General features: G+C 40.8%; 1 protein-coding gene across 7 annotated transcripts in view; it reads left to right on the forward strand.

Annotated features, from left to right (window-relative positions):
- The first annotated feature begins 3,179 nt into the window (after positions 1-3,179).
- The window catches only part of GOLGA4 (golgin A4), a 126,987-nt gene continuing 105,762 nt past the window's right edge, over positions 3,180-24,404 (forward strand). For all 7 annotated transcript variants that reach the window (XM_053599250.1, XM_053599252.1, XM_053599253.1 and 4 more), the window contains exons 1-2: positions 3,180-3,365; positions 16,330-16,419. In XM_053599250.1, coding sequence (XP_053455225.1) covers positions 3,294-3,365; positions 16,330-16,419 — 162 coding nt within the window. In that variant the 5' untranslated portion in view covers positions 3,180-3,293. The remainder of the gene's footprint in view (positions 3,366-16,329; positions 16,420-24,404) is intronic.

Consider the following 24,404-nt stretch of genomic DNA (forward strand, 5'->3'; position numbering starts at 1 on the left):
GCTGTACAAATATCATTAGAACATGTTATGCAAACAAATGTAAAGCTGTTAAAAATTAAATAGAACAGCTTTAAAAAATTAGCAGAGTGTGACTCAGTGAAGAGAAGTGTTAAATATATTATATTTGGAGACCAGGATAAAGGGCAAGAAGGCCTGGGGTCACTTTCTAGTTCTAGGACTAGAGAGCATATAACTTGCCTCTGAGTAACTCATTTGTTTTGCTCTTCTTTGTGCTATTTTCAAGCAGGGCGAATAATAATAAAGCAGCCCCCCACTTTTCTCTAGTTTACCTATTTTATGCCTACAATGGGAATTCAATTAAACACACACATACACTCCAAAACCCTAAAGTTATACCAGACTGAAAAGTTGGCTTAATTCCAGAGTCTGTTTAGATTGTGATGTGTAGACTTTACTTCCACAGGTTTTCTGATTCTTTCATAACCATAATTTACATAGACTTACAATGTTCTCTTACAAAAGTAAATATTTAAAAACGACATATTTTGAGGTATTCTGATAAAATACATTAAATTGTTGTAGTAATGAAGTACTTCAACCTCCAGGTCTTTTTACCAACAAAGTCAGTCTCTTTCCTCTCCCTCCATCTTTTTCTGTCCCCTTATCATTTTATATAATGCTTTTTTTTCTTCCCCAATTACAAGTGTTGAGAAATAGGGGGTGAAGAACAAGACAGCTAGGGTGCTCTCACACTTGAGAGTAGTGTTTTGACTGTACAACATAATTTTTTTTTTTGCAACCAAGAAAAAGTTCATGTTGAAAAGGAAACTTGAGTATAAATCAGCAAATCATTTTGCAGTAAAGAACTGGAGAACATAGAGAAACCAATGTCAGTCAGTCTATATCTCCATAGTAAAAAATCCAGAGGTGGTGTGGTTATGGGCTTTAGAGCCGTGAAATGTCCGGGTTCAAATGCTGCATTTACCATGTCCAAGCTGTATTACTTTGGGTGAGATTTTTAACCTCTCTGAGCCTTAGGTTTTTATTTTTATATTTTTAGGTTTTTAATTTTTATTTTGAAACTTTCATATAGTAACATTGTTTTGGGCATGTAGATTTTGAGATTGGACAAATGCATAGATGTATATCTACCCCTATAGCTATAGTATGAACTGTTTCGTTACTCTGAAGATTTCCTCATGGTGCCCTTTAGTAGATAACCCCTCCCTTTACCCCACTCAACTCCTAGCGACTGCTAATATGTTCTCCCTCCCTATAGTTTTGCCTTTTCAGAATGTCATATAAATGGATTCATATAATACGAATGGCTTCTTTTGGGTCTGACTTCTTTCATTTATAAAACCTTCCTTAAGATCCATTCAGGTTGTTGCATGTATCAGTAGTTCACTCCTTATACGGCAAAGTAGTTTCCACCATACGGATATACAGTTTGAGAGACTGTTAATTTGTAGAAACCTGAAGCAGAATCGGGTTGGGAGGAGGCTTAATGTTTCAACAACATTTTGTTAAATGTGATGAAGGTGCAACCTTGCCTTCCCTCTTTCTCTTTTTTTTTTTTGTGTCCTAGCAAGGTTATCCTTGTATCAACATAAAATTGGCAACCTTTGATATATACTTGTGAACACTGGGGTAAAGATGCATATTAGGTATCTGGAGCTGGGGACAGCTGAAGGCCTATTGAACTTGTCTGTTGAGAGATAAATATTACTGAAAAAAAAAAGAGCTCTTGGTAATTACACAAGGCTCTAATATATTTAGGAATCAGAATATGGATACTTAAAAGAGCAGCTTGTGCCTATTATTCCTGGTTAAAAAAAAATTGCTAAAATGTATCAGCATATATGGTCAGGTTTTGACACTTGAGACAATGTAAGCAGTTTCAGATTATACCAAAGGTACAGCATAAGGAAGTAGGTTGCTGAGGGGCCACGAATGGTGGCTCACACCTGTAATCCTGGCACTCTGGGAGGCTGAGGAGGGAGGATCCCTTGAGATCAGGAATTCCTGGGCAAGAGGGAGACTCCTGTCTTTACTAAAAGTAGAAAAAAATGGTACCTGAGACAGGATGGCTAAGGCCCAGCCCAGGAGTTTGAGGTTGCAGTGAGCACTCTAGGTAGCCAGACCACACAAAACAACACCACAATGACAACAACCCCCCCAAACCGAAAACCAAACCCAGCCCCTCCTCCAAAAAAAAAAAAACAAACCACAAACAACAACAACAAAAAAAAAACAAAACCAGAAGGTTTCTCCAGAAGGACTGGAGAATTCACAGCTGGTCAAAGTTCATGGTGTTGGATGAATTAGGCACATAAATCTTAGATTTTGATAGGTTCCTAAGAGTGAATTTGGGCTCTTTGGGAATCTGTGTCTTCCACAGTCTGTTATCTCTTTTTATCATCTCCAAGGCTCTGGCATTTAGAATGATAAGGAAAGGTTTTCGAATGAATACGTGAAAATACACTATTTCGGTGGAGTAAAGTATAAAAGAGGGTGTCCAAACGGTTTCGGTCTTACAACATTGGCCTGAAACATTTGGACCCGGGGCACCTGATAGCAGGGACTTCCTGACCCCTGGGAGAGTCCAGGGAAGGAAAGAGGGCCCCTCTGGGGAGCAGTCCGGAATGCTAGGCACTAAAGTCCACCATCCTTCAGGGCGTGGGTCCCCCTTTCTTCCATCGTGGACGCTCACCCACGTTCCTTGCCGCGAGCCTGTTCTCATCGCCGCCGAGTAGAAGCACTCTCCTCGCTTAATTTCGCAGCGCCAAAGACAGTCACAGACAACCCCAGATGACAGTTGGTGCAGTCCCGGACCAGTTCTTGCTCCAGCTCTGTTTAGTGAGGAGAATCTCTGCACTTAAAGAGTTTATGCAGCCGCCAACGCAGCGCCTTCCTCGGCTAACCAGCGTTTGGGAACGACGGCGCGAGCGCGCATGTGCGGGCGCAGACACCGTGCTTGTTCCCTACGGCGTTCCGTAGTGCTCTCCCGGTGAGCTTCACGTAGGCCACGCAGGCGCCCTTGGCTCACCGTTCACCTGCTGCCGTTGTTGTCTGTCGCCGCCGCCGCCGCCGCCGGGGCTGGATGGGGGCCCGAGGACAGCCAGGGGCACCCGGAAGAGAGAGACGCGGCGGCGGCGACGCCGACACCCTCGAATCGAGTGCCCAGGGTCGCCTTCAAGCGCAAGGAGGAGGTGGCGAGGCCGGGCCTCAGTTGTTCCTAGTGTAGAGAAGCCGCTGTCGCCGCCGCGGCCGGGATTCCCAGGGCTGTCGCCTCTCAGGTCTCATTCACACTCAGGACCCTACGCTGCGCCATGTTCAGGAAACTGAAGCAAAAGATCACAGAGGAGCAGCAGCAGCTCCAGCAGGCGCTGGCTCCTGCCCAGGTACGATGGCCGCTGCTCTTTCTCTAGCTCCCGTCTCCCTTTAAGCGGGTCCCCGGGCTAGAAGATGCGTGTGGGAGGGAGAAATGTAGTTCTTCCGTGACCTTTGACCTCTAACCCGAGAATTCTTCTCAAACTCCATACCTGGAATGAACTCAGGGTGGCCGAGGTCCTCTGTGACTCTCGACCCAGATTCTCCCATCCTCTAACTCTATCCAGTAATGAGCTGGTGGGGGTGGCTGGATCCGTACTAGCCTCTGATCGCTGTTAAGAATTTTCCCCTAACGTCCGACCCGGGCCCGATTGTGGATGAGCTTCAGGTTCAGAAGTTAGGTTATTTCTGATTCCTTATCAGAGGTTCCCTCACGCCTCAGAGACCCCGACCGGGAGTGAGGGCGGAGTAGGGAAATCCAGGTCCCGTATGATATTTGACCTCTAATCGAGGTGTCCCTTCTCCCTGCTCTACCTGAGATTGAGTGTGAAACGGCCAGGATCCCGCGGGACTGACTCCTGACGGAAGTCTCGTAATTCCAAACCCTGGTCGAGGGTTGAGGGCCCCGGTCGGTCGAGACTTTCTGGGTCAGGCTGCTTTGCAGGCGCTATGGGACTTGAAAGAGGTGGCGGCGTGGCCAGCATCCAGCTCACTCGGCTGTCACGAGTTAGACACTTAGCATAACTTGGTTGGTCTCCGGACAGGCGGAGGGGCAGACATTCTGAGGTCTTATCGGCCTTGTGCCTGTCCGCACATCCTTGCTTCTGCTTCTTAAAAAGTCTTGCTCTCCGAGGGCCATAAAGTGAGACTCTGTCTCTACAAAAAAAAAAAAAAAAGTCTTGCTCGGAGAACGTGGTTAGGTTTGTTTTTCAGTAATGTTTTTGTCTCAGGAAATAAGTTTCCAAGGAAAAGGAGGCGTGTTAGTAGTGTTAATTTAAAGAAACAGTTTTCTAAGCCCTTACTGAATGTGTTTCAGTGCTGGCAGCACAAGGTTTCAACAGTGAAGATGAGGGCTTCTTCAGAATTTTCTTCCTAGCCTTTCTGAGTCTCAACAGATTGAGCGAATAAGTCCTGCTCTTAATATTAGGGTTTCTGGTCTTGGTCTGTGGTTGCAAGAAAGGCTGAGCTTTGACTAATTAGAGGCGTTCCTAATTTTCTAACATAATATTTATCTTATAAACAACTATTGCATTGAGTTTATCCTGAAATATAAATTGAAGCTGTTCTCTTTCAATTTAAAGCTTGTGCTCGAGAATAACACCAGGATCTGACACTTGTCACTTCTGTCATTTGAAGGCTTGCTTGTTCGCTTGCTTGTTCGCTTTCTTGTTACACTTGTAAAGTGTAAATGGTGACTGAAGTTTAAATAGTAAATAGTGTACTTTTCATACTATCTGCTAGGTGTCTTTGTTAACTTTAAAAAATCCTGTTATTTAAGAAACAATGAGAAACATTAAAAGTGAGGTAGAGATGAGGAATGTAGGGAAATGGGCATGTTAGTGAATGTAAGGCACTTAGGTTTGGCATTGTATAAAATATCGTTGAGGCAGGATTCCATTTCTAGAAATTTATTTTAAGAAAACTTAAGATGTATTGAAGATTTAGCTACATGACTTTTCATTTAAGTCTTGTTTTAGTTGGTAAAAAACTATCTAAAAATTTCAACAATAGAAAATTGGTTAAATAAATAGTATCATGCAATTGGTTATTTTATGCAGTCATAAAAAGGACTTATGTAATTAATGATTATTTTTGACAGTTTTGCTCTGTTGCCTGGGCTAGAGTGCAGTGGAATGATCACAGATCATTGCAACCTCAAATTTGTGCTTAGGCTGGGCACGGTAGCTCATGCCTGTAATCTTAGCACTCTGGAAGGTTGAGGTGGTGGATTGCCTGAGCTCACAGGTTCCAGAACAGCCTGAGCCAGAGAGAGACATCATCTCTAAAAAAGTAGTCAGGCATCATGGCGGGTGCCTTGTAGTCCCAGGTACTTGGGAGGCTGAGGCAAAAGAATTGCTTGAGCTCGGGCAGCGCCTGTGGCTCAGTGAGCAGGGCACCGGCCCCATATACCGAGGGTGGCGGGTTCAGGCCCAGCCCCGGCCAAACTGCAACAACAACAAAAAAAAATAGCCGGGCGTTGTGACGGGCGCCTGTAGTCCCAGCTACTCGGGAGGCTGAGGCAGGAGACTCGCCTAAGCCCAGGAGTTGGAGGTTGCTGTGAGCTGTGTGACGCCATAGCACTCTACCGAGAGCAATAAAGTGAAACTCTGTCTCTACCAAAAAAAAAAAAAAAAAAAAAAAGAATTGCTTGAGCCCAAGAGTTTGAGGTTGCTGTGAGCTATGACACTACAGCACTCTACCAAAGGGTAACAAAGTGAGACTCTGTTTCAAAACAAATAAAAAATAAAAATAAATAAAATTCCTGGCTTATTGTACTCTCAATAAGGTACCCAACAATAAAAAGTTAAAAAAAAAAATAAAATTTAAACTTATGCTCAAGTAATCCTCCTACTTAACCCTGCCCAGTAGCTAGTACTACAGGCATGTCCCACTGCGCCTAGCTAAAAAGGTAAACATTTATTGGGTCCTTACTGGTATTTTGCTTAGTACTTTATACAGATTATTTTATTTATTCTCACATAAACCTGTGTACTACTATTATTCCTTGATTATGGATAAAGGAATGAATCTTAGTGAGGTTAAGAAACTTGCCTAATATTACACATCTAGTGTTAGAGCCCACAGAAAAGTATTAACATAGAAAGATATTTGTGTTAAAAAGACAGATTAAAAGCAGCATGGAAAATGTGATCTCAGTTTTGTGGGAAAGAATATATGTATATTTATACATATAGTGAAAATAGTTTAAGAAGGTTCTGCTCTAAGGTGTTAGTAAGTTATTAAGTGTGCTTTTTAAAACATTTGTAATGTTTAGTTTTTCTTCATGAAAATGAATTTTGTGCATTAACAAAGAGGTTATTTCTGGTAATAATAAAAAAGCCAGTTACAAACTAAGATAGACGAGCTCTCAGTTTCTATATCTTAATACTTCTGGTGAGAGAGTGCATCTGGATCAAATAAATTTACTTTGTGTACATAGATTTAAAATAATCCTGTTGGGCCAGGTGCAGTGGCTCATGTCTAGCACTCTGGGAGACGGAGATGGGTAGATTGCTTGAGCTCAAGAGTTTGTGACCAGCAGAACAACAGTGAGACCCTGTCTCTACTAAAAATAGAAAAACTAGCTGGTGTTGTGATGGGTGCCTGTAGTCCCAGTTACTCAGGAGGCTGAGGCAGGGGGTCACTTGAGCCCAGGAGTTGGAGGTTGTTGTGAGCTAGGCTGACACCAAGGCATTCTAGCCTGGGGCAACGGAGTGAGACTCTGTCTCGAAAAATAAATCCTTTTAGAAAATATATGTATTTATTCAGAACACAAAAGTAAGTTGTTAGTGATCAATACTGATTCTTTTCTGGTTCCAGATCTTTAGCTATTCATAACCTTTGAGGAATGAAAGTTTTAGATGATTGTTTTCAGGGAGTTAAGGCTTTTTTATATACATAAATTAAAAAAAAACTTTTTGATAATATTCCTTTGGCAACAGACTGCACCTATTCTTGTTTTCCTAAGTAAGGGATCTTTAATTTGTAATATTATCTTGATGACTCCGGATTATCTTTTTTTTTTTTTTTTGGAGACAGAGTTTCACTCTGCCCTGGATAGAGTGTCATGGCATCATCATAGCTTACAGCACCCTCACACTCCTGGTTCAAGTGGTCCTCCTGCTTCAGCCTCCTGAGTAGCTAGGGTTATCATTTTTGAGTATAAATTACTTTGTGAAGGCACCAAGCCCTTAAGGATTTAATGAATTATGAACGGTAGTTACCTTTTACCCACTGAAGAAAATTTGTTTTTCCTTGGTCTACTTTTTGTAGTTTTTTCATAACCTTCTTTGCTATCTGCCATATCTTTCTTTTTCCTGCTTTTGAACTGTTATGGGCTTAGAAGCAAGACAAGTAAATGTCTAAAATTTTGTATAAATTAAGGGCAAGTACCTGAGGGATTCTTTAGTGCATTTTAGTGTATTAACACAAAATCTGAGACATTAATTTTGAGTTTTCAGAGGCCTTTGTGTGCATATTTTCTGGTTCTTAGCTTGCTTTCCATAAGTGAGATTGCCTGATAGGTTGGTTTTAAGTAGAGTGAGTTGTCAGGTATAGCTAATTCTGGGATAAATGAACCATTTGTATCACAGTATTTGCAAAACTTTCCAGCAATAGTAGTAGCAAAATTGTATAAAGTCCTTTAAGGTTTTGAAAGCATTTACAAAAATAAGACAGCCTTCTAATAATCTTCCAATCATTTTTCTCCCCTCCCTACCTCCCTTCCTTCATTCCTTTCTATTTTTAATTTTTTTTGTAGAGACAGAGTCTCACTTTATTGCCTTCAGTAGAGTGCCATGATGTCACAGGACTCACAGCAACCTCTAGCTCTTGGGCTTCAGCGATTCTCCTGCCTCAGCCTCCAGAGCAGCTGGGACTACAGGCGCCCGCCACAACGCCCGGCTATCTATTTTTAATTTTTTTTTTTTTTGTAGAGACAGAGTCTCACTGTACCACCCTTGGTAGAGTGCCGTGGCGTCACAGGGCTCACAGCAACCTCTAACTCTTGGGCTTACGCGATTCTCTTGCCTCAGCCTCCCGAGCAGCTGGGACTACAGGCGCCCGCCACAACACCTGGCTATTTTTTTTTTGTTGTTGCAGTTTGGCTGGGGCTGGGTTTGAACCCGCCACCCTCGGCATATGGGGCCAGCACTCTACTCACTGAGCCACAGGTGCCGCCCTATCTATTTTTAATTTTTAAGACATGGGGTCTTGCTCTGTCACCAGGCTGGGGTTCAGTGGCACAGTCGTGGTTCACTGCAGCCTCACACTCTTGGCCTCAAACTATCCTCCACTTAGCCTCCAGAATAGGTAGGACTTCCCAATCACTTCTATTTGGTTGATGCTAATCAACCTTCCCTGATGGATATTATTATTGTTGTTTGTTTGTTTTTTGAGACAGAGCCGCAAGCTGTCGCCCTGAGTAGAGTGCTATGGCATCACAGCTCACAGCAACCTCCAACTCCTGGGCTCAAGCGGGTCTCCTGCCTAGGCTCTTTCCACAATGCCCAGCTATTTTTTGGTTGGAGCCGTCATGGTTGTTTGGCAGGCTGGGCTGGATTCTAACCCACCAGCTCAGGTATATGTTGCTGGTGCCTTAGCAGCTTGAGCCACAGGCGCCGAGCCTGTTGTTTGTTTTTGAGACAGGGTCTTGCTCTGTTGCTTAGGCTAGGGTGCAGTGGTGTCATCATAGCTCACTGTAGCCTCAAGCTCCTGAGCTGGGCTTAGGTAATCCTCTTGCCTCAACTTCCCAGGTAGCTGGGACTAGAGGCACACACCAGTATACCTGGCTGATTTTCCTATTTTTTGTAGAGACAGGGTCTCACTGTGTTGCTCAGGCCACTTTCAACCTCCCAAAGTGTTGGGATTACAGGCGCAAATCACCATGTCCATTCAAAGTGGATGTTATTAAGTAAGTAATCATTTGCCCAACTTTAGAGATAATTTGAAGCCTAGTAACTAATTAAAAATAGTTTAAAAGTTTCAAATTATAAAGTTCACTTAATTTTTTTTTTTTTTTTTTTTTTTTTTTGGCTTTTGGCCGGGGCTGGGTTTGAACCGGCCACCTCCGGCATATGGGACCGGCGTCCTACCCCTTGAGCCACAGGCGCCGCCAATTTTTTTTTTTTTTTTGTTTAACAACAAATACCTATTTTGGATTTTTAAACTTCTTACAGAACTTTTTTTTTTTTTGAGACAGAGTCTCACTTTGTTGCCCTTGGTACAGTGCTGTGGCATCTTAGCTCACAGCAAACTCTTGGGCTCAAGTGCTCCTCTTGTCTCAGACTCCCAAATAGCTAGGACTACAGGTGCCCACCACAATATCTGCCAATTTTTAGAGATGGGGTCCTTTTCTGCAGGGACATAGCTTTATTGCAAATTTATGTTTACTAAATAGTCTCAACCCTGCCCTCAACCATGGGAGGATGAGGAAGGAAGGGGAATCAGGGAACAGAATGGAAAACAAAAAAGGGGGAAAGAAGTCTTGAAATTGGGGAAAGTATAACCCCAGAGAGAACATTTTGATCAGAAGGTACTTTATTTAAGACATGATGAAAAGTTCTAATGATTTTGGTACCTGAAAAATAAAAAGATTTATGTAAAGAATTAACTTCAAGTTACTTTGTTCTTGGGATGTCAAATTGATTTGGCAGTGACTTTCAGTAGTGCTCTGATGAGGATTCATGGCTGTTAGTGCCCCTCGTGTGTCTGGTGTGGGAGGGAGAAAGAGTAAAATGAACCAGGTGTTTGTTAGGCTTGTGCAAGAGTAACATCTCACCTATTTGTGATATACTTGAGAACCAGGAAATATGTCAAAAGGCTTATGAACAGCCAAAAATGTTAACACCAACTTCACATTTCATATCTAGTTAAGTTATAAGAAAACTAAAAAAAAAAAAAAAATCCCTTATTTAGAGCTTTCTCATGCTTACTTTGTCTCCAGTAAATATAGTTATCTAGTTTTTAAACTAGTAACAGGCCAGAATGGAGAAGACTTACTAAAAGGAGCATATGGACAGAAGTGACTACTGACCTAGAAAATGTTAAATTATATGCGGTTTTATTTTGGAAGTTGGAATTAGTTAATTGATTCCAGAAAATTATAGATTTAAAATGATTAAACCTCATTGGTGCCTGAAGAGGTTTGTAGATATATATCTATGTATCTCTAGCAATTCTACTGTCTTAAGTGATTCTTTCCATGAAAGTCCTCAGATAATGCAGCCCCTAGTGCAGTAGTTCTCAACCTGTGGGTTGCGACTCCTTTTTAACAATGAAAATACGTTATGGCATTAGGAAGGTTGAGAACTACTGCTGTAGTAGAATAAACTTAGATTAATAAAACTTTGACTTTAATATGGAACTTCCCAGTATTATGAATATCCAAACTTGTGTTATCTTTAGATTATATTGTTCACCCTGGGATTTATCTTTTTAATTCTTATTTTTTTGTATAAATAAAATTCATTATATTTGATATATTCTAGATTTAAGAGTTGGTAGACATATTTATCAAATTGTATAGTGAAAGTAGTTCAAGTGGGTTTTGAAATCAGTGTGTTGAGAGCAGCTTTTTGTTTTTTTTAAATAAAAGCACAAATAGTGTTTTTAGATCAAAATAGTGATCTAAAGAATTTTGGAGAATACTACTTTAAGGGATCATTTCTGTAGTTTATTACAAGTGAATTTTCTCTGAACTTGTAGGAAAAAAAATACTGGAAAAATGGATGAAGGAATCAGAAGGTGCTAACCCAGATCTTGTAGTATGCAACTTGGGCTACATGTGTAAGCATACTGAGCTCTTATATTCTTACCGGGAAGTTGTGAATGGTAGTATCTGTCTTGCTTACCTTTCGGGTTGGTTGTAAGGATCAAAGGTGATAGTGTATTTGAAAACATTTGTAATTGTAGAACTTTTATTTATTTAATGGTGTCTTCAAGGTGCTATGCTGGATGCTGCATTTGCCTTGAAGGGTAGATAGAGTCTCTGGACCATGGGGTTGGGTAGTATGTATAGGGTGTTGTTACTACACATAGGAAGGTATTTCTGGAGAGGGTCAGGGTGACATCCGAGTGGAGTCTTGATGGATGTTGAAAAAAGTCATGGTACCAGGACAAAGCATTCAAGGCTTATTATTCCTAATGATGACTATAGTTTTCTAATGTTGCATAACAAGATACCACAACTATTAACTAGTGCTTAATAACTTAGTTATTATTTCAAAGTTCTATAAGTCAGAAGTCTGGCATGATGTGACTGGGTTCTCTGTTCAGTGTCTTGCAAGGCTAAAATCAAGGTGTTGTCCAGGTTGCATTCTTATGTGGAGTTCAAGGTCCTCTTCCATGCTTATGTACATGATTGTGGTAGAATTCATTCCTTTCTGATTATAGGAGTGAGGTCTTCAGTTTTTGCCTACCATCGAAGGGGACCACTTTCAGCTCCTAGAAGCTGTCAGCATTCCTTCCTAAGTACCCTTTAGGAATTTTGCTTTTTTTCAGGACAGCAAGAATGCATCTCTCTGCCCTCTGTCCTCTAGACCAGTGGTCCCCAATTGTGAAGACACCATTAAAGAAACTGGTTTCATGAAGATAATTTTTTGTGGACCACATTGTGAGAGGATGATTTTGGGATGATTCAAGCACATTACATCTCCACCTCAGAACATCAGACATTAAATTCTCATAAGGATTGTGTAACCTAAATTCCTTGCATTGTGGTTTATGGTAGGGTTTGCGCTCCTATGGGAATCTAATGCTGCGGCTTATCTGACAGGAGGGGGAGCTATATATAGATGAAGCTTCACTCACTTGACCACTGCTTACCTCTTGCTGTGTGGCCCAGTTCCTAACAGGCCATGGACAGATATTGGTCTGTGGCCTAGGGGTTGTGGAGACTGCAGCTCTTAGACCCATATTTGAAGGCCTTGTGTAATTAGGTCAGACTCATTCAGTTGATCTTTTGAGAAACTCAAAGCCAACTGAGTAGCAACCTTAAATAGGCTTTAAAATCCCCTTTTGCCATGTAATATAATCTTCAAAATGATATCTTAGGTTTACAGGGTGAGGGTCATTTGGGTTCATTTTAGACTTCTGCCTCTGCAGTGACTAAAATGGTATTACTTATACTGAAATTGAGGCCTGTGACCAGCTAGTAATCAGTGGGTGGGCAATAAAATACTGTGAGTCTGAGTCCTCAGTTGTCTTGGCTAATAGCTTAGAAATCTGACTTCAGATTTTTTATGGCTGTGAGAATTAATCAGACCATATTCAGTCTGAAAGAACTTAAATCCCTTTATATATATATATATATATATATACATTTTTTTTGAGACGGTCTTCCTTTGTCACCCAGGCTAGAGTGATGAGGCATCATCATAGCTCATAGCAATCTCAAACTTCTGGGTTCACCCAGTCCTTCTGCCTCAGCCTCTTGAGTGACTGGGACTACAGATGTGTACCACCACATCTGGCTAATTTTTCTATTTTTAGTAGAAATAGGGTCTCATTCTTGCTCAGGCCGGTTTCAAACTTCTGACCTCATGCAATACTGACTCAGCCTTCCAGAGTGCTAGGGTTATAGGCATGAGTGACCATACCCAGCCTATATCTTTTTAAAAAAATTTATTTATGTATGTATGTATTTATTTTTTACATTTCACATTAATATGAGAGTACAGATGATTAAGCTGAATTATTTGCATTTGTTAGGTAAAGTCCATGTTGCCCTCACTGATATTGAACTTCTGAACCCAAGTGATTCTCCTATTTTGCCCGCCAAAATGCTGGGATTATAGGCTTGAGCCACCATGCCCTGAAACTTCCTGTTTTGTCTTGGGTGGGAGAGGATAATCTTATCTCTTAGATGACTTCTCTGCCTTGCACATGTCATCTATTATGCGTTTATTTTTCTGATTCATCTTTCAGAAGGAGTGTGCGTGTTGGAATTCTTAGTTGTAAGCAATGGAACTTGTAAGCAGAGGAGTTTATTTAAAAGATTCAGTACCTTACAGAATTATCTTGAGGGCCTAAAAATCTGAGCTGGTAGCTACATCCAGCTATACTGGGGAGACTACTCTAAAAACATTTCAACTGCCTCTGCTTGGCACCAGCATTGCATCTTCCATTGCAAAGCTCCTGTCTGCATGGTTATGCTTTCCAGATGATGAACTTTAATTTTGTATGTCTATTTTCTCACATTGCTCACTTATGACTAACATCTGTGTAGAGCTCAGGTTAACTGCCCCAGTTAAGAAGAAGACTGGGTTAGTTTTCTAAGTTCTAACTTAAGAACTTACAAGAGCTTTTTATAGAAAAAAGGTTATTAAACTTTTGTCATTTTGTATGTATTTTCCTCCTCCTCCCAGTTAAACTGCTCTGTTTGATTTGTGTGTTTTTTTTGGTTGGTTTTTTGAGACAAGAGTCTCACTCTGTTGCCCAAGATAGAGTGCCATAGCCTCTCAGTCTAGATCATAGCACTCTGAAACACTTGGGCTCAAGCAGTTTTTCCTGCCTCAGCCCCCTAAGTAACTGGGACTACAGGCATGCATCACCATGCCTGGCTAATTTTTCTATTTTTAGTAGCGATAGGGTCTCACTTTGCTCAGGCTAGTCTTGAACTCCTGAGCGCCACCTTAGCTTCCCAGAGTGCTAGGATTACAGGTGTGAGCCACCATTCCCAGCCTTGATTTGTGCTTTTGACATAAAAATGTCTTTCCCATTCAGAGATTATTGAAATAGACTCTCTTATTTCCTTTTTGTGTTTCAATTTTTAAGAAACATTTAAATATTTAATATAGCTTAAATATGGAGGATCTGATTTGTCTTTCCTTCCATGTGGATGGCTAGTCCCAGGGCCATTTTTTGAACATCTGTTTTGAAATGAAATGTTTGTTTATCATAAACTAAATATGTGTGTATAGTATGTATATGTTTGTACACTATTCCTCATGATCTCTCAGTTCTAACCACAGCAGATGTGCACTGATTTGACAGACCAGAGTTCCATTTATTCATTCATTCACTTATTTATTTTTAATAAATATTTTTTTTTTTTTTTTTTTTGTAGAGACAGAGTCTTACTGTACCTCCCTTGGGTAGAGTGCCGTGGCGTCACATGGCTCACAGCAACCTCTTAACTCTTGGGCTTACGCGATTCTCTTGCCTCAGCCTCCCGAGCAGCTGGGATTACAGGCGCCCGCCACAACGCCTGGCTATTTTTTTGTTGTGCCCGCCACAACGCCCAGCTATTTTTTTGTTGCAGTTTGGCCGGGGCTGGGTTTGAACCCGCCACCCTACTCACTGAGCCACAGGCGCCGCCTTTAATAAATATTTTTAAAATGCCTTTTATGTAGAACTGTGCAGATTACATAAAGGTAAGATATCAAGACCCATTCTTCTTTTCTCTTTCTTCCTTTTTTTTTTAGGTAGAGTCCACCATGATGCTGAGTAATTTTTTAATATTTAGTAGAGATGGGGTCTTGCTCTTACTCAAGCTGGTCTTTTTTTAAAATTTCCTTGCTTATTTTTTAATTTTTTTTCTATTTCCTTGCTTTTTTTGGTTATTGTTGTTGAGACAGAGTTCCACCCTATGTCCTGAGCAGAGTGCAATGGTGTCATAGCTCACTGCAATCTCAGAAATTGGACTGTGGGTATGCTGCCTTAGCCTCCAGAAGCTGCTGGGATTACAGGCGCTCACTGGTGACCGGCTGTTTTTTTTATGAGTTGGAGTCTCACTCTTGCTCAGGCAAGTTGTGAACTCCTGAGCTCAAGCAAGTCTCACTCTTTAGCCTCCCACAGTGCTGGGATTACAGGCATCAGCCACCGCGCCTGGCATCAGGCTGGTCTTGAATGCCTGAGCTCAAGTGATCCTCCTGCCTCAGCCTCTCAGAGTGCCAGGATTACAGATGTGAGCCATCAAGCCCAGGCAAGACTCATTCATTTCTGTGTTTAGATCAGTTCAGATCTGTTTTGCTGTGGGTGTAGGAGGGTGTTGAAGTTTAGGCTTTATACTTTCCAGGCTATTTTTAGTCCCCCTTAGAATAGACCTCAAATTCCTAGTTTAAAATTTGAGCCCTTTCTCCTGATGGTTTTTGTACTGAGCATTACAGGAGTCAGACTGTCCTTTACAGAGCTGAAATGACCATCATTTCAGTGTCCAGCAATGGTGCTCAAGGTAGACTCAACGAGAGGCTCTTGATTAGAGAGGTGAAGGACTGATTACCTGCACGCTTCATAGTACTTTATGTTAGAGCTGAAAGGGAAGTTAAGGTGGCATTGATAAGCTTTCCTTTTTTCAAAATAAACTTTTAATTTTGGAATAATTTTAATTTACAGAAAAGTTGCAAAGATACTACAGAGAGTTTTTATATACCCCTTACCTGGCTTCAGTTTCTCTTACTGTTATCATTGTACATTATCATCACAACCTTATTTTATTTTATTTTATTTTTTAAGACAGAGTCTCAAGCTGTTGCCCTGGGTAGAGTGCCATGGCGTCACGGCTCACAGCAACCTCAAACTCTTGGGCTTAAGTGATTCTCTTGCCTCATCCTCCCAAGTAGCTGGGACTACAGGTGCCTGCCACAACGCCCAGCTATTTTTTGGTTGTAGTTATTGTTGTTTGGCGGGCTGGGCTGGATTTGAACCCACCAGCTCCGGTGTATGCAGCTGGTGCCCTAGCTGCTTGAGCTATAGGTATCAAGCTCACAACCTTATTTTTATATAAGAAGACAGTCCTCAAAAAATTAATTTAGGTAAGATCATATTGATAGTTTTAGTTGATAGCAGAGTCAGGCCAAGGATCCATTAGGTAGTAGCCTGAGTCTTCTAGTTGACTATTTTTGTTATTCTTTTCCACTTTTCAAGTATTTCCTCCTCACATCCTTCCTTTATACCCTCTCTTTCCCCCTTCCTTCCTTCCTTCCCTCCCTTTATTTTTGGAAACAGTCTTGCTTTGTTGCCTGGGCTAGAGTGCCATGGCCAGCTTAGCTTACAGCAACCTCAAAACTCCTGTGTTTAAGCAATCGTCCTGCCTCCAGCCTCCTGAGTAGCTGGACTACAGGAGTGTGCCACTATCTTTATTAGATGCAGTACCTCACTCTTGCTCAGGCTGGTCCCTTATTCCTTACCTCAATCTGTCCTCCTGCCTGAGCCTCCCAGAGTGCTAGGATTACAGGCACGAGCAACTGCACCTGGCCTACTCTTTTCTTTTTTTCCATCGAATTCTCTGGGCATGGACTAAGAGAAGGACCTCCTAGTATATATTGCACTAGTTAATGTAGCCTTTCTAATATGTGCCATAATTTTTAAATCTAGGCTTCTTCCAATTCTTCAACACCAGTAAGAACTAGGAGCAGGACGTCTTCATTTACAGAGCAACTTGATGAAGGTACACCCAATAAAGAGGTAAGCTTGGAAATTCTTTTTTAATATACCCCTTATATGGAGCTCATTAAGATGTAATACAGTTGATAATAAAATAGGAAAATAAAAAATAAATAAAAACAAAATAGAAAACTATTTTGACAGGTCAATTATTTAATTCCTAAATATTTATTAGTAACATAATTAGTCCTTTTTTTCTGTACATAGCAGTTACGGTTTTATAAAGTGTGTTTCTGTTGAGAACTTTTATTTAAGAGAATATACTCTGCATTTAATATTTGAAGTTTTCAAAATAATTTGATAACTTGTTAATAACAGTATCATTTTTTCAACTGGCAAGTAGAAACAGAGAAGTAACTTACTTAACTGATTCCATACAACTAGCAGCTGGCACTATCATTCATTTTTTTCCAAAACTTTTTTTCTTTTGGTGAAATGTAACACAAATACAGAAAAAAGAAGAAAGTATAAATGCACAATTCAGTGAATTATCATGACATGAATCCCCCCAGGTCAAGAAAAGGAGTGATGCTAGCACTTGAGTGTTCTCTACCTGACCCTAAAAGATTACCACTATTCTGAATTTTTTGTGTTGACTTCCTTCCTTTTGTTTAAAGTTTTACCAGTTAAGAATTCTTTCTAAATGTAAGCATTATAGTCAAACATTTGAGTTTCAGTTTTTGGTTGTTCTGAATTATGCTGCAGTGGACATTTGCTACACACGTACCTCCTGCATTTCTGTTGGTATTTGGGCAGTGGTTTTAATGCTTTAGAAGATAATGATGATTGTTTTCCAGAGTGGTTTTAGAAACTTATATTCCCACAAGGAATTTATAAAAGTTTCAGTTGCTTTACATTCTTTTTGTTTTTTTGCAGGAGTTGGGTAGGGGCAGAGTCTTACTTTTTCGCCCTTGGTAGAGTGCTATGGAGTCACAGCTCACAGCAACCTCAAACTCTTGGGCTTACGTGATTCTTATGCCTCAGCCTCCCAAGTAGCTGGACAAGTAGTTGTGCCTGCCACAATGCCTGGCTATTTTTTAGAGATAGTATCTTGCTCTTGCTCAGGCTGGTTTCAAACTCATGAGCTCAGGCAGTCCATAGGTGTAAGCCATGGTGCCCGGCCTTATTGCTTTATATTCTTGATAATCTTTTTTATTTCAGCCATTCTGGTATGTGAGTAATAGCCTTTTGTTAGGATTTTAATTTGTGTTTGATGACTAAAAAGATTGAAGATTTTGGCCGGTGCCTGTGGCTCAAAGGAGTAGGGTGCTGGCTCCATATACCAGAGTGGCGGGTTCAAACCCAGCCCCAGCCAAAATCTGCAAAAAGAAAAAGATTGAAGATTTTTCATCTGTTTATTGGTCATTTGATATCTTCTTTTGTGAAGTGCTTGTTTAAGTTTCTTGCCCATTTTTCTATTGGATTATCTTTTTCTTACTGAAAAACTTGTAGAATTTTTTTTTATTGTTTTTATTATTTGTTTATTTACTTCTTTTGAAATAGGGTCTTGCTTTGTCTCCCTGGCTAGAGTGCAGTGGTGTCATCATAGCTCAATGCAGCTTCCAACTCCTGGGCTTGAGTGATACTTCTGCCTTAGTCGCCCAAGTATCTGGGACTACAGGCATGGGACACCATACCCAGCTAAGTTTTTTATGTTTTGTAGGGACAAGGTCTTCTTCTTGCTCAGGATGGTCTCAAACTCCTGGCTGCAACTAATCCCCCCACCCTGGTCTCCCATAGTGCTACAGTTGTAGGCGTGAGCCACTGTGCTTAGCAAGGAGGTTTTTGTTTTTGAGACAGAGTTTCACTTTGTCGCCCTCAGTAGAGTGCTCTGGCATCATTGCTCACAGCAACCTCAAACTCTTGGGCTCAAGAGATTCTGTTGCCTCAACATCTGAGACTACAGGATCCTGACACAACGTCTGTCTATTTTTGCTTTTTTTGTGTGTGTGGTTTTTGGCTGGGGCTGGGTTTGAACCCACCACCTCTGGCATATGGGACCGGCACCCTACTCCTTGAGCCACAGGCTCCGCCCCGTCTGTCTATTTTTAAAGACGGAGTCTCAGAGTCTCGTTATTACTCAGGCTGGTCTCAAGCCTGTGAGCTCAGGCAATCCACCCGCCTCCACCTCTCAGAGTTCTAGGATTATAGGCGTAAGCCACGGCTTCAGGCCTGGCATTATTTTTCATATAGAGTGGATAAGAGTTCTTTATTGGATATATATCTTTCTTTTTCTTTGCACTGGCAAGTATGTGTCTTCTTCCATTGTATGGCTTGCCTTTCATTCTCTTAATGGTGTTCTTTGATGAACAGAAATTCTTAGTTTTAACATACTTTCTAATTTGTCAATATTTGATTTTATGGCTGTTGTTCTTTGTTTCTTGTCTTTCTTTGAGACCGAGTCTCACTCTTACCACTCTAGGTAGAGTGCTGTGGTGGTAGCTCACAGCAACCTCAAACTCTTGGGGTCGAACAATCTTCTTGCCTTAGCCTTCCAAGTAGCTGAGACTACAGGAGCCCACTACAACACCTGGGTAGTTTTTCTATTTCTAGTAGAGACAGGATCTCACTTTTGTTCCAGGTGGTCTCGAAGTCATGGGTTCAAGCAATCCACCCACTGCAGCCTCTCAGTGTTCTTTGTTTCTTTTTGAAGAATTTTCTTACCCTGAAAAAATAAGATATCTTCTTACATTATTCTTGTTTTATTTTCACATATAGATCTACAGTCCATTTGAAATGATTTCTCAAAATGGTGTGAAATAGGGATCAGTTTTCATCCCACATAGTATGCCTATCCAGTTGTCTCATCTTTTCTTTTTTTTTTTTTTTTTTTTTTTTTTTTTTTGTAGAGACAGAGTCTCACTTTACGGCCCTCAGTAGAGTGCCGTGGCCTCACACAGCTCACAGCAACCTCCAACTCCTGGGCTTAAGCGATTCTCTTGCCTCAGCCTCCCGAGTAGCTGGGACTACAGGCGCCCACCACAACGCCCGGCTATTTTTTGGTTGCAGTTTGGCCGGGGCCGGGTTTGAACCCACCACCCTCGGTATATGGGGCCGGTGCCTTACTGACTGAGCCACAGGCGCCGCCCTGTCTCATCTTTTCTACACTGTCGTATTATGCTACCTTTCCCAGAAACTATGTTCATATTAAGGGGCTTTGTTTCTGAGCTATTTCGGGTTTTACTTTGTCTTAATTACTATAGTTTTATATTAATCCTTGTTCTTAGGAAGGCAGGTCCTCTCACCATGTTTGTTTCTGTTTTGAATGTCTTGGTTATTATTATTATTCCTTTCTATATATTCCATATGCATTTTAGAACATAAATGTTTAAGTTCCACAAAAACAGACTCAAAATAAAGCACATTGACAACAAAACAAACTTACAAAGATTAGATTGGGATTGCATTAAGTCTATAGGTTAGTTTGAAGAAAGTCTCAAAATTGCAAATCAAATTTTATACTTTTAGCATTACAAATAGTACTTTAGTAAGCCTTGTAGATTTAAATATGTATATTCTATTTATACATACTTGGTGGCCACAAAGTTCATGTGCATTTTTAAATAGTTACAACTATTTAATATACAATTATTATATGTAACCCTGTATATAATACTGTTTATTGTTCTGTAGGATGGATGTCTAGCAATGGGATTTTTGGGTCATAGGATATATGTAAATTTAAGAATTTGAAAGATAATTTCAAATTGTCCCAATGAAGTTTACTTCAAAAAAAAAAAAAACCCTTTTAATTGGATGTTGATAGCAAAATAAACAAAAACTTCATAGTACAGTTTTTGCATTCAGAGTTATTGGCATATATGTTGTTTCCTTGGTTTGTATATTTAAATGATCAGATAAAGTTGTATAGAGGTATAGTGTATAGGCCAGGTGGGGTGACTAATGTTTGTAATTCTAGCACTCTGGGAGGCCTAGGTGGGTGGATCACTTGAGCTCAGGAGTTCAAGGCCAGCCTGAGCAAGAGCAAGAGCAAGAGCAAGACCCTGGCTCTACTAAAAATGGAAAAACTAGCCGTGTGTTGTGGTGTATGCCTGTAGTCCCAGCTACTTGGTTGGTTGAGGCAAGAGAATCTCTTGAGCTCAAGAGTTTGATGTTGCTGTGAGGTATGGCCGAGATCTTATTTTCTTATGTATTATTTGCAATATTGCATTTGTGTTTAAATTTATTTTATCCTTTTATTTATTTATTTTTTTTTGAGACAGAGTCTCACTATGTTGCCCTGGTTAGAGTGCCATGGCATCACAGCTCACAGCAACCTCGAACTCTTGGGCTTAAGTGATTCTCTTGCCTCAGCCTCCCAAGTAGCTGGGACTACAGGTGCCCGCCACAACATCCGGCTATATTTTTGTTGCAGTTGTTTAGCTGGTCTGGGTCGGGTTTGAACCTGCCACCCTTGGTGTATGTGGCTGGCACCATAACCACTGTGCTGCGAGCACCGAGCCGATTTTTTTTTATTTTTAATTGCTATGGATATATAATAATTGTACATGTTTATGGAGTACATGTAATATTTTGATATGCTTGTAACATACAATGTGTAATGACCAAATCAGGGATACGATAACCATCACCTCAACCATTTATCATTTGTTTATGTTAGGAACATTTTTTTTTTTTTGTAGAGACAGAGTCTCACTTTATGGCCCTCGGTAGAGTGCCGTGGCCTCACACAGCTCACAGCAACCTCCAACTCCTGGGCTTAAGTGATTCTCTTGCCTCAGCCTCCCGAGTAGCTGGGAGTAGTCCGCCACAACGCCCGGCTATATGTTAGGAACATTCTAATTCTACTTTTCTCATTTATTTTGAAATATATAATAAATGATTATTAACTGTAGCTGCTCTATTGTGCAACCAAAAGAGGATACCCATTAGCCATCTCCTCTTTTCTAACCCCCCCCCACTCCTCCCTTTTCAGCCTCTGGTGAACATCATTCTATTCTCTATCTCCATGAGTTCAATTTTTTTTTTTTTCTTTTTTAGCTCCCATATATTAGAGAGAATATGCAAAATTTGTCTTTCCATGCCTGGCTTCTTTCACTTGACATAATGTTCTCCAGGTTCCATGTTGTTGTAAATGACAGGATTTCATTCTTTTTTTTTTTTTTTGGCCGAGCAGTAGTCCATTGTATATATACTACATTTCTTCTACCATTTATTCAGTGATGGTCACTTAAGTTGATTGCATATCTTGGCTATTGTAAATAGTGTTGCAATAAACATAGGAGTATAGATATTTCTTCTGTGTACTGATTTTCTTTCTTTTGAGTATATACCCAGCAGTGGGATGGCATCATATAGTAGTTCTATGTTTAGTTTATTTATTTATTTATTTATTTATTTTTTTAGACAGAATCTCACTGTCATCCTAGGTAGAGTACCATGGCTATTATCCTAGCTCACAGCAACCTCAAACTCCTGGGCTCAAGAGATCCCCTTGCTTTGGCCTCCCGAGTAGCTGGAACTACAGGTGCCCACCACAATGCGTGGCTAGCTTTTTTTTTTTTTAGAGACAGAGTTTTATTTTGCCACCCTTGGTAGAGTGCCATGGCTTCACAGCTCACAGCAACCTCCAGCTCTTGGGCTTAGGCGATTCTCTTGCTTCAGCCTCTCAAGTAGCTGGGACTACAGGCCCCTGCCACAATGCCCGGCTATTTTTTGTTGTTGTTGTTGCAATTTGGCAGGGGCCAGGTTTGAACCTGCCACCCTCGGCATATGGGGCTGGTGCCCTATTCACTGAGCCACAGGAGCTGCCTGCATGGCTAGCTTTTTTTCTATTTTTAGTAAAGACAGGTCTCACTCTTGGCTCAGGCTAGTCTTGAACTCCTGAACTCAAGTTATCCATCCGCCTCAGCCTTCCAGAGTGCCAGGATTACAGGCATGAGCCACTGAGCCCCGCTTGAACTTTTTTAGTGTTACAATTTTTTAAATAAGAAAATGTGACTTAGTAAATGTGGAATGTAAATGTCTTAGCACAATAACTAAGAAAATGCCAGGAAGGCTATGTTAACCATTGTGATGAAAATATGTCAAACGGTCTATGAAGCTAGTGTATGATGCCCCATGATCATATCTATGTACGCAGCTATGATTTAATAAAAAAAAAGAAAATGTGATGGTTTAGTTCAAAATATTAATATCTGTCCACCTCAACAGTAAACATAGTAAATTTTATATTATCTAGGATGCTTAGGAAGTAGAATAGCTTCATTAAGTTAATATCCTGGTCAAGTAAAGATTGTACCTTTTTCAGATGTAGTTGAAAATCCTTAGGTGTCTATGTGTCTACTTTCCTGTGTTAGTAATTATTGTGTATAAATCTAAATCTTTGATTGCAGTACGTCAGGCTTCTTTTTTTTTTTTTTTTGTAGAGACAGAGTCTCACCCTATGGCCCTCCGTAGAGTGCCATGGCCTCACGCAGCTCACAGCAACCTCCAACTCCTGGGCTTAAGCGATTCTCTTGCCTCAGCCTCCGGAGTAGGTGGGACTACAGGTGCCCGCCACAACGCCTGGCTATTTTTTGGTTGCAGTTTTGGCCGGGGCTGGGTTTGAACCCGCCACCCTCAGTATATGGGGCCGGCGCCTTACCGACTGAGCCACAGGCGCCGCCCCGTCAGGCTTCTTTATAGGGGTGTAGAAAAAGTATCTATGTGATTATGAGATTAAAGGCAGCGGAGAATAGACTGAATTTGCCCTGACCGTGATGTCTACGGGTTCCTGGCACTTTGGCACTCTCCCATTCTGCACAGATGGCAGATCTGTCCAGTTGACCATAGCACTCTCTCCTGGTGATCCTAGGCATAGCCTCACTAACCTCTTGATACAGAGGAATCTTTTTTGTTTTCTTAGATCTGGATTCTTTTAGAGCAGTGGTTCTCAACCTTCCTAATGCCATGGCCCAGTTCCCACAGGTTGAGAACCGTTGCTTTAGAGCAATGCGGAGAGTAGGATCCTATAACTAGGACAAATGAAACTACCATCCTCCTGCCCTCTATTCCACTTCCATGATTTTTTTTAATTGAGGCAAAATTCATATAACAAAATTCACACTTTAACGTGAACAATTAGACTGGCATTTAGTACATTCCCAGTGTTGTACATTCATCATATCTGTCTAGTTCCATAACATTTTCTTATCCTAAAAGAGCGCCATACATTCTCATTTCGTCTTCTTCCCACTGGCAACCATTAACTTGCTTTTTGTCCCGATGGATTTACCTATTCTGGATATTTCGTATATGTGGAATTACATAATGTATGACCTTTTATGTTTGGTTTCTTTCAGTATATTCAAGGTTCATTCATGTTGGAGCATGTATCAGTACTTCCTTTTTATGGCTGAGTCTGTTTTTTTAAGCTTATAGATAGCACCCAGTATTTTCTGGTGGTCTCCTATTCAAGTACTACCCAGGCCCAGTCCTGCTTAGCTTTTTTTTTTTTCTTTCCTGTTTAGCTTCTGAGATTAGATGTGTTCAGGATGACGTGGCCATAGACATGAACCTGATGTTTTTTTAAGAGAGTAAAATTCTGTTTACTGTATGTGTTTGGATGACAGCTAGCATAGACTAGTGAGAAGAGGATGGTGTTTTTGGTGTTACCTGGATCAGCTTGGATTTATGTCTTGACTTTGCCGTTTGCTGGATGGGGTTCTTTAAAGTTAACTTTTCAGTGACTTAGGTTTTCGCATTTGTGAAATGAGAGACTTGTGGAGTTGTTTTGGGGAATATCAGTAATGTGGTATGCAAATCTCTAGCACGGTGCTTGCATATAGTAGGTGCTCCCTAAGTTATTAGGAGCAGCTGTGGATGAGGGGAAGGGCTGTTCCACTTACTCTGTGTAGGTCCCTGTATTAGGGAAAAGAAACAGGTGGGCCACATGAGTTAAGGTCCTGGGGATGTTATCCCTCTTCTCTGCCTATTAAACTTGTGAAGGAAGGATTGATAGCATAATTTTTCCTTTTATCCTGCTTTCTAGTTGGCTTCCCTCC

Source organism: Nycticebus coucang, chromosome 8, assembly GCF_027406575.1.
Source record: "Nycticebus coucang isolate mNycCou1 chromosome 8, mNycCou1.pri, whole genome shotgun sequence".
NCBI classification, from domain to species: Eukaryota; Metazoa; Chordata; class Mammalia; order Primates; family Lorisidae; genus Nycticebus; species Nycticebus coucang.